At 43.6% G+C, this 10715-nt stretch overlaps 1 protein-coding gene across 3 annotated transcripts; it reads right to left on the bottom strand.

The window, feature by feature from the left end:
- Positions 1-1124: 1124 nt before the first annotated feature.
- LOC111871897 (E3 ubiquitin-protein ligase SIAH1A) lies at positions 1125-10461 on the bottom strand. 3 transcript variants are annotated; one of them, XM_023865284.2, is made up of 4 exons: positions 10252-10461; positions 5358-5681; positions 3611-3757; positions 1125-2817 (listed from the first exon to the last, which is right to left on the bottom strand). In XM_023865284.2, exons 2-4 carry the CDS (start codon positions 5654-5656, stop codon positions 2496-2498), a joined length of 768 nt encoding a protein of 255 aa, XP_023721052.1. In that variant the 5' UTR covers positions 5657-5681; positions 10252-10461; the 3' UTR covers positions 1125-2495. The 3 variants fall into 3 exon arrangements, with proteins under 3 accessions (XP_023721052.1, XP_023721053.1, XP_023721054.1); XM_023865285.2 differs by having other exon boundaries at positions 10331-10461; XM_023865286.2 differs by lacking the exon at positions 3611-3757.
- Positions 10462-10715: the final 254 nt, after the last annotated feature.

Here is a 10715-nt window from a genome sequence, read left to right as displayed (position 1 = left end):
TCGGATACTTCCAATCATGTAGCTCATACAGCCTACCTTAATATTCGAAGAAAGAAATCTATTACAGTTAGAGGCCTGTGCAAACTTCGGTTTGACGGGTCCCCATTAAATTTAATACTGGACAATTGATAGACTGTAGAAATGGAAATTAATCACTGTCATTGTGAAAAGCTTAAGCCAGATTAAATATTATTTTTTTAGCTCGAAATTTATGTTACGTTTACAAAGTTCGGTGGGGGGCACGTGGTAGCATAGTTGGTTGAGGCACTATGCTACAAGCCGGAAGGTCGCGGGTTCAAGTTCCGATGAGGTCATTGAATTTTTTTTCAATTGACGTAATCCTTCCAGCCAAACTATGGCCCTTGGGTCGACACAGCCTCTTAACAGAAATGAGTACCAGGAATTTTCCCGGGGGGTAAAGTGCGGCCGGCTCGTAAGGCTGACAACCTTACCGCCATCTTTGAGCCGATTGTCTATATAATGTGGGACCCTCAACGTCTCAAAACCCTAAGCGCCTCCGAGGCCTGTTACAGGGATAGCTTAATTTTATTTTATTTTTACCTAAGAAAGTTCGGTGAGAATTACTCTTCGGGTATTTGAATTTGGATCAAACTCTCGCTAAGATAAATAAAAATACAACAAATAATTATCCACTGTCATGAAACTGCAGAGCAAGCAATTGAAGTAATATTACCTCGGCAATGGTGCTGTGTTGTTGCGAGAAACTGGTGCTGAAGACAAACTAATCTTTCAGGGATATTTCTTGTTATTGCAAGATATTTTCAGCTTTATAGGCTTCCAAACAGCCGGTCACGGTAGCCGAGCGGTCTAAGGCATGTACTATCTTCGCTCGCTTGGAAACCGCGATCGTGGGTTCGAAACCCACTCAGGGTATGGATGTTTAGTTTTTGTGTGTGCGTTTTTCTGTGTTTGTGTACAGGTAGAGGCCTTGTGACGAGCTGATCACCCGCGCAAGGAGTCCTACCGAATGTGTAAGATCGAGAAAACCCGAAATGAACGGAAGGTCATGGAGGTAGGCCTAGGCCCATTGGGGCCGTAGTGTCAAGGAAAAAAAAAATACTCCCAAACAAATTCACAGCAGGCCTACCAATGAAAATGATGCGCTCAGGAATATAACCACCATTTTTAATATCCAGTGTACAGAAACAATTTCTTTATGTGCCTTCGCTTTATTCGGCTTTACCCTATGAGTAATTTGCCCAATCTAGCTGGTCAAAATTGTATTTGTTTTGCTCTTTGCTGTAGGTATAGAGCAGCAGTACAAAATCTTACTCCTGAAATTAGAAAGTACGTTGAGATATGTGACTCAGAATGAATCCCATTTACCACAGTTCGGGAAATAGTTCTCGACCTGCGCAATCTACGTCATTCGTACAAGACAGCCAATTCACAGCCTGCCCTAAGGTAGGTGGGCCTGTAGGCTAACTTGCTGTAAAAGGAGCAAACCGCCCAAGCATAGCCATTGATCTTAACGGACATTTATATTGTTGATATTTTAATTATGATACCGTTTATTCTGTAGGTGCAAAGCTGCTTAATATCTCGAGGAATGTTACAGTGATCAGCATGTTCCGTATTCACAACAACCTGTACACCTGAAAATGGCCTGTTAGGCCGAAACGTGTAGTGTCAATAAAGGAAAACGACGAGTGAATAGTAACCGACGTTACACATAGACGGCAAAAAACCTAAACGTAAAGACAGGTAATGTCTCCATTTTCAGTCTGGAAACGTAAAAGATCCTAAATATCTCAATTTAAATTATCACAATCCTGAACTTCTCAAATATGATGTAACAGCTAATAAATTTCCATCGCAAAGACTATGCCTTTCTTGGTTCTGATCCGTAGCAACTGTCATAATATCTCGAACAAAGCCTAAATAAACTCATTACATTAACTCCAGAACCGACAGTTGCAGAGAAAACTTTCAGTTCCCCAGCAACAGACACTCTTGAAATAATGAGATCTAATAGTCTGTGACGATGGTATAATAAAATTGTTGTGTTTCTGGATAATATCCATCATCCTGTTTTTGTTTAAAACACATAAAATTTCGGAGACTGGATTCTGTTTCCGTCTCCACGTAGAACCTACTCAGCTGGGCTGGAGACAGAGACTAGCTCTAACGATTCTATCTGGAGACGGAGACAGAATCCTGTCTCCGAAACTTCATGTGCTTTAAACTAAAATAGGTCGATGGATAATGTCCAGAAACACAGTAACTGTACAGCTGAAATAAGTTCACAGGTATCTATGGCAAAGTTTGTTCTTGTATGTTGTAACAACGTCTAGCATTTTAAGCGGACATTGACTCTAACCTTCAAGATGGTGAATATATGTTCCCGGGAAATATTGGTATCCACTTACATGATTATACGATGTCACAACACAGAAGAACACACTCTGAATAACAGCAAAATGAAATTTTCCTTGTAACCACGCTTGAGTCTGTTCTCTCCTTTCATTTCGTGTCTACACAACTGATATGCTAGGCTTGAACACTTTGACTGAATAGATAAGTTTGTCTTCTGCTACATTCTTAACTACGTCATAGTCCAAAGTGACGCAATTCCCTGCCTCGTACACGGCGTTAATATCTTGATAGTAGTGCAGTGTGACGTTCCCAATCACCGTCATCTTCTGTGCACCGCTGCCTGAGCGGAGTTCCACTTCATACTTGAACCTGGACGCTTCCTCTTCCGGTCCAACATACTGCACCACGATGTAGAACACTCTTTTGATGGTGTGAAGTCTCTGTTGATACAGGAACACTTTTCCGAACGCGAAGATCACCCTAAGCACAAGGAACCTTTATAACATAACATGAATTAACAAGAAGAAAAATGTACAAACCTATTCCATTGTCTGTCACTGTAACAGGCCATGGAGGCTCATAGGGTTGTGAGGCGCTGAGGCTCCCATATTTTCTAGAAAATCGGCTGACATATAGCGACGAGGTTGTCAGCCTTACGCGCCATCTGTGAGCCGACTCTCTAGAGAAAATGTGGGAGCCTCGACGTCTTACAACCTTATGAGCCTTTATGGCCTGTTACTGGGATACCTTTACCCTTTTTACCTTTTTCTCTTGACCTCATTACGTGTATTATATGGTGGTGAGCGGCCAGCTTTACGCCCCGGTCGCTTACCCCCCGGGGAGGGATAGGCTCTCGGATAGGAGGCTGTGTGTTTTCAGAGATCTAGAAACTGTGGAAAAGGGAAAGGTTTTTGTCCCTGCAGGGAATCAAACCCTGCTCTTTCAGCCCGTAGCTATACCGATGAGCTATCCTGGCATTATTTTTAAACATGTTATGACGTACTATGTTCCGTTCAGTGAAGGAACAGACCGCGTAGATTATGATGGGTGCCAACAGCGGCTCGCGGTTCCTTAAATCCCGAAGTTGCCAACTCGCCATCTCGGGTACCTAACCCCAACAGCTGGCGAGGGACTTCTCCAGTCGGACACTTTCCCATACCAAGTGTCAGAGGCCTCGTTAGAATGAGGAGCTCTGTAGATGATTCACACGACTTGCCCTCGCTTCCATGCAAACAGCAAACAAGAAGAACTGCTGTCTTCGCTCCTTCCCTACCTTGTGTCCTTAACACTGAGGGGCAGGTCCCACCGACAACTTTGCCCTCCTGTTCCTTCCAGAATCTTGTCTGAGTGTCTCTCTGACAAGTGCTTCCCTAATTCTGAGTGTCGTCCTGTCCACGAACATTCCAGTGGGCAGCCATACCTGGTAAGAAAACACAACAAACCAATTGTCCCAGCTTCATGACGATCGAACAGAGAACTCACTGAAATGCTAAGTAACCGGACAGATGCAGAAATAACGCTCTAAACTTGTGTTTGGAAGGTGGCCCAACTCGAATCCCAGCCGGGTCAAAAGTAACCATGTTTGAGACTTTCATGGTCCTCAGTTCTTTATGCGAATCCCAGGAAATACGCAACTAAGACATCCTTTCAAATCCCTATCTAATCACCACGCATTATCTAACCGTCTCATTCAACACTGTATAAATTCTGCAGAGTGTGAGGTCAACCAGTGTGTTATTCAATATAAAGACCTGTTAGAAATACAGCAGAAACGGTCTGGAGCGCTCAACCACTCTTCCTTAATCATCTCCAAAGCAGAAAGATCAGTGGACATAAGGAATATTCCATTTTCCTTGAGTTTTTTAGACTTCTTCGAGCGGATAAGTATTCAGCGAGTTACGTTCGAGATATATGCAGAAACTTATGTAGCCCTTCGTGCAAAGTGTCCGTTATTTATACTCAGTTTTAACCAAGAGTGCCGATTAATTTTAGAACAACTTCACGGTATAAAATGTACTGAGAATCCACCCAGTGGTTCTGGAGTTGTTACATGTAGACAGACAGACAGGCAGGAGGAATCCAAGTGGGTGAATTTTGTGATGTGGATATTTTACAGGTCTAACAATTAAAAGCAGTTTCCTCACTCATTCACCAATGGCTCTACAGCTTTTGTTAGGCCCTGGCCTCTTTCTCGGTTCCGTAATCTTTTTTACACAAACTGTAGGACGCCTTGGACGAGGGATCAGCCCGTCGCAAGGCCGCTACCGACACAAAGGGCAATATAGACACAGAATAAACGCATACACAGACATCCATGCCTTGAGTGGGATTCGAACCCACGATCCCAGTGTTTGAGCGAGCGAAGAAAATTCATGCTTTAGACTGCGCGGCCACCGTGATCGACTACAGTCACATAATCGTTACTACTTTCATGTAAACTCTCGTTTCCATTGGTCTAATCGAAAATATTTCCCCTCCCCTTTGTAATGTACTAGAAGAAGTAGAAGTCCAAGTGTAACTGGCTAAACAGGAGTAGGTAAACTAATCATTTATGCATTGAGAGGTGTCACGGTTCAAGACACATTCTTCCTTGTTTCGCGTTTGGACCACCTAACATACTTTTCGTACGGTGCCCAGGGAATTGATCGAATAATCTTTGATTCCTCCCATGTATCACAACTTTTATCTTCAATTGGGGCATGCGCATGCCGTATATTAATATCATACCCTTCACGTCTTCTGAATATATACGACACTCTATCACTAACGATTTCTTCCGTTTTGGTTGATGTGATTCCATTCAGATAAAAGGCAAGATATTCCTATGCTTATTTAAGCACAACTGGATAAGGACGTTTGGCTGAGTTGAGGTATAGTTCCATGAATTATCTTCAAGCCCCGGTCGCTTTATCCTCGGGTAATTGTGACGCTGGTATGAACGCAAGATCCAGTTAACATTCATTTGCACACAGAAATGTGTGCAGGTTCTGCTGGTTCGCCGTTAACAAAGAAATGCTTACTCCGGCTCGTAGGGACAGGTGTCCAAGCAAGTGGCCTGAGGGGCATCTGCAGGTCTAGGTGGCAATTGCAGCTCTCTAGCCAGGAGTTCCAGGGCGTAGTTGCGGATCCCAAGCAGAGGACGTCGACAAGTAGGACAGCTGGTCATGCGCGGTCTGCAAGCCTGGCACACGCTGTGACCACTTGAGCACATCGTGATGGGTGGTGTCATGTACTCCAGGCACACCGGACACTCCAATGCATCCTGTACGCTCTTTGAGATCTGTGAGGCCTCTGCGGGGAAAGCCTCGTCCTCAGCCATACTTCTCGCAAGAACAGACGTTTCTCTGGAAAATTAACGTCACAGAATAAATGGAATAGAAGAATAAATCCGCATGAAAGTATCGTAATGAACTAGGTTTCGGGTTCTGTCCCTACAGGAAAATGCTGGGATAGTACTTAGTATGGCTCATCATGACTTCCTTCCATATCATTTCCAAATTCATTGTTCGCTATCAGTATCCGATTCGACGTCACATAACCTATACAGTCGAAAAGGGGCTGTTACATAAATCGAGACGAAGGATGCCGTCTTCTGGGACGTGGCGCCGTGTATATCTTGTATGGATCGACGTTTCAGAGGAACGTATCGCCTCCATCTTCAGGATAGAAAAATCCGCGAGAGAGGAACCAGCGTGAGCAGGTGGCCGGTACTAATAAATAATACCGAGGATCCAAGAAGATTATTGAAGGCAAAGGTGAAGTAAAGTCAACCCTGCAACAGACCGCGAAGGTCCATACGGCTCTGAGACGTCGAGGCTCCCACATTTTCTAGACAATCACAGTTGGCGGTAAAGTTGTCAGACTTACGAGCCGTCCGCCCTTTAACCCCAAGAAGATTCCTGGTACCCATTTCTCTTAGAGGCTGAGTCGATCCCAGGGCCATAGAGCGGCTGCAAGGATTAGGTCAATTGAAAAATCCAATAACCTCATCGGTAATCAAACCCGCGACCTTCCGGCTTGTAGCATAGAGCCTCAACCAACTACGCTACCGAGTGGGAATATTACTAAAGACAATAAAATATTCACTACAAATAATGTTCATAGTATTATATGTCAATGGAAAGTAAAATATACGTAGTTTCGTAAGAGAGACTTACAGGAAAATTTCCGCGAAGGGGGGAGGTGGTATCGAATAGTGAAGAGTACCTCTTGGGCGAAGTTGAAACTTGTTTACACGCTGTGCGCTAGCACTATGCTTTGTACGCTCCATGGAATCAGTGGGAAGTCATCCATTTAAAAAAGAGATACCACACGGGGCAATGCTTATGACGGGTGATGCAAACACCAGTGAATGTTGGTGTTGTATTGCAGACATTAAATCCGTTTAATTCAACGTGCAATTAAGGTAAAAACTATGACACTAGGCCAGTTTTTTTAGTACTTCGGATTCCCCTGCCAATTCTAATTCTACTGACCTCCACATCCATCATCATCTATCATTCGGGGCTGGTAAAACAGGCCAAAAGTGGGCGACGTACCAAGTGGACTCAGTCTCATCCCACACCAAGAATTAAAAAACTAAAAAATGCGAGAAATCCAAATTGACGATGTGAAGTGTGAACTAAACAATGTAGAAAATACAACATGCACAGTATAACAATTCTAGAACTAAGTATTATCTCGAAAGCCAAATGAGTTATGAAAGAAACGTCAAGGACAGAAAATTTGTGTTTCATTGTCTACAGCATTTTTTTTTTCAAAACACCATTTCGCTGTGATAAATATCTTGCAAGATCCTTGTGGTTTTAGAGATAACTGAACAAGAACTGTTACGCTGTGCGTACATTTCCAAACTTATATATTCGACAGCCAACAAAGATCTTTCGAACAATCGAGATGATTATCCACCAATTAACAACGGGTTTCTAAACACGCTGCCTCATATGTTCAAACCTTTCAAGCAGCCTATTAAATATGATCAAATTTGGTTAAAATAATTCTGTTCACAAAACTGAACATTGATATCGGATCGCGGAGGAGAATTCCGGTGAGCCTTTTTCTAGCACAAAGATAGTCTAAAAGAGATTTCAATATAGCCTATTCTTTTTAGTCTTAGGCTAATTAAAAAAGAGAAGGCATTCGGCAAGGTCACTCCCGATTTTCCGTTGTGTTGTGTAAGCAGACCCATGTACTTTTTTGTGTTCTATTTTACAGCGTTGTCAGTATCTAAGTTATATAACGCCTGATATTGTATTCGTATAATCTACATACTGATAGCGTTGCACTTGTAGTTCAGGCTTTTATTGAATGCATGGCCTAGGCCCACGCGGTAAGCAGAAAAATGGTAGGATGGTAAGTTAATTCACCTGAAAAATGTGCAAGATGGTGACCATGGCCTAACCTGAGACACTATCTCAGTATGTGTGGAGAAGCCTGGGGAAATCCCAGACAATGTAGTCGGTTTCCGGACCGAGAGTCATGCCTGGCTGCTCCTGAATAGGAAGCAGGGTTGCCACAGAGTGGACTTCAAATTTCGGAACCCTCCTACAAAATGAAGTATTACCTTAACGTGGTCAGGTGGAAGTTATTTCACACTTAATGTTGCCTGGAACCGACCACAGGAGGAGCACCCTACACTCATGGCTCTTTTTGACCAGTCGCAGTCAGTGAGGAACATATTCCCAAATGTTCCTATTTTACTATCCTTCTTCGAGGAGAAGGTGAGGAAATTAATGAAATCCCGCTCGCATATACTGTAAAATAACAAAAGCATATTGTAATGAGAGCAGTCCAGAATTCTGGAGTCCGGATATCATTGGGCTATGGGCTAGCGGGCCTGGGTTCCATACCCGACAGGGGCAAGATTTTTCTTTTCTCTACAGCGTCCAGACCGGCTCTGGGGCAGACACAGCCTCCTACATAATGGGTGCCGGGGGCTCTTCCCGGGGTTAAAGTGGCTGCGGTGTAAACTTCACCACTGATATCCAGGTCAACAATGGTGGAACTATACCTCCATTTCTCCATATGTCTTCATGGTACAGTGCTTAAATAATTAAACACAGGGACAATTTTACCGTTTAACTTTTCATTTAACATTTTATAGGATCCCGGCTAGCAGAGGATTCAGTTATAAAGATCGAATACGTGGCTGCAGCTTTGTGTATTTTTCGAAACAATTCTTAAAACGAAAATCCAGATAAGTTTAACCGAACTTGCAGTCCTTCCTGTGTAAACAAGCGCCGGGCCGCTGAGATCAGCTGATGTGCTGCTTGGTCAAGGCTACGACACACCTCAGAGGGGTGATGGATGAGCATGGAGCAACAGCAGAATGATCATTAGCATGGGAAAATAAAACAAACCACGTTGAAACGTTACTTCGTTCACAGTGAATATCACATGAAGCCATCGGGTATTTGTGGCGAGAAGTCACTGTCTAGCCGCCTAAGCTACTGGGCGCTTCTGTCCGGTAATAGACTCGTCACAGTGTTATCACAAGCAACGCAGTCAACAAATTGTGAAATACAGACTTCTGAAATCATATCCTGTGCCACCAATAAAGACAAACTTTGTATTTTTGCAGTTTACTTAACGATGGTGTCAGTATATCAGATTAAATGCCGTGGAATGGTTAGTGAATATTTAGCTGGAAATGTAAAGGAGGAGGAGGTCCTGGCTTATACGTACTATCCCAGCATTTCACTCGTAGGACTAAAGACAACCAAAAAATACCTGTCTGGATGGTTAGTGTCATGGCCGAGACTCGAACCAAATACAAACAGAAGCGTTACAGCTCGAGCAAAGTTGCTGGTGAACCTGTTGTCAGGGTAGCTCTTTTAAAATATTATAAAGAAGTACATAGAGCTGAGCCTTTCTTGACCCTCTTGAGGAGCTACCAGTAGACAAGTCCAGAAATTCCTTGCCTTGTATGGTTTATTTTGACATCAATATCAAGATATCTTCCCTTGAATGGTACGAGTGATGAATTGAAAAGGATCTGGAAGGAAATGGCGGTGGCCTAAGTGAGGTAACATTCCGGAATGTCTAAAGGGACTGATGAAAACCACGAACGACTTCAGTCAGGACAGCCGGTGTCCTTGTTGAGATTCGAACCAAGTACATTCCCAATAAAGTTTGAAGCGAAGAGTACTATTTTTTTTTATTTTCTAATTTTTTAATTCGCTTAGCGGGGGGTGGAGTCCAACTGGGTCCACTGATTGGCCTATTGTAGCCTGCCCCGGGTGATCATGATGATGGAGAATTTGGTGGAATGAAGATTTGCAAGGGAAACCGAAGTACTCAGAAAAAATCCGCCCCAGCGCCACTTTGTCCACCACAAATTCCACTTAACCAGAGCCGGGATCGAACCCGGGCCACCGCGGTGTGAAGCCAGCGACAAACCGCTTGAGCTATGGCGGGGTATGCGAGTAACGCCATGCAGTCCGTTGAACGTCAACCATCGTTTTGGAGTAACATGTCGCCTCCATCGTCAAGTTCGAAGAAAATGCCAATTAAGAAAAGAAGGTGAAGCAGACAGTTAGCAAATCCTTCGAAGCCTGAAACCTAACCTCTACACCGACCTGCTCCGTTTCGCTTTTTTTTTTGTGCAATTTAGCGGCATTTTCAATATCTAGACTACATACACTCGAACTGAAAACTGAAAACATGATGAACCGGGAAGGATTCGGAAGGAAACTGTGGTGGCTTAATCGAGGTACTCTCCCAGCATTAACCTGGAGGGACTGAGGAAAGCCATATAAACCTGTCAAGTCGCCTTCTATGGCACCCAAAGATTCGTTATCGTGTCCACAAGAACTAGTCACTCGACTGTGACCTGAGATCAATAATATGACCAGGTTAATTACGCGGTGCGTACACAGAAACTGTATTTTCTAACCGGAATAGTGTAGTACTCACCCACAAACAAACTCCCTGCAGTAAGAACGTGTTCTGTTCCGTCAGTATATAATGATAAGACTCTTTCGTCACTACTCACACACGAAGTCGACGAATACGCCGTATATAAGCTTGCCAGCAGAGGAAACGTCAAACCCTCCACGTAGCTCACTTTTCTCGGTGCAACCGCTGTACGGAACTGATGTAACTCTGTGCAACATCGCAGGCCGCGTGGACTGCTGCTACTGTGCTTCCCAGTGGTGTTGCTTTCAACATATTGTGTATAATAGTCACACAAACTCTGGTTGTAATTATAATTAGAATGATAATAAAGCAATAATAATAGTAATAACATCAACCGAATTATTAGCATTTCTACTTCGTTTTCAGTTCGTGTATTGGTTCACAGCCCACATATCCCGCCGGGATAGCGTAGTCGGTGTAGCGACCGGTAGCGACTACCTGCATGCTAGACGGTTGAGGAG

The sequence above is a fragment of the Cryptotermes secundus genome, unplaced genomic scaffold (assembly GCF_002891405.2).
Source record: "Cryptotermes secundus unplaced genomic scaffold, Csec_1.0 scaffold1350, whole genome shotgun sequence".
In the NCBI taxonomy this organism is placed as follows: domain Eukaryota; kingdom Metazoa; phylum Arthropoda; class Insecta; order Blattodea; family Kalotermitidae; genus Cryptotermes; species Cryptotermes secundus.
Note: the sequence above shows the minus strand (reverse complement) of the source record. Positions and strands in the feature narration are given on the sequence as shown.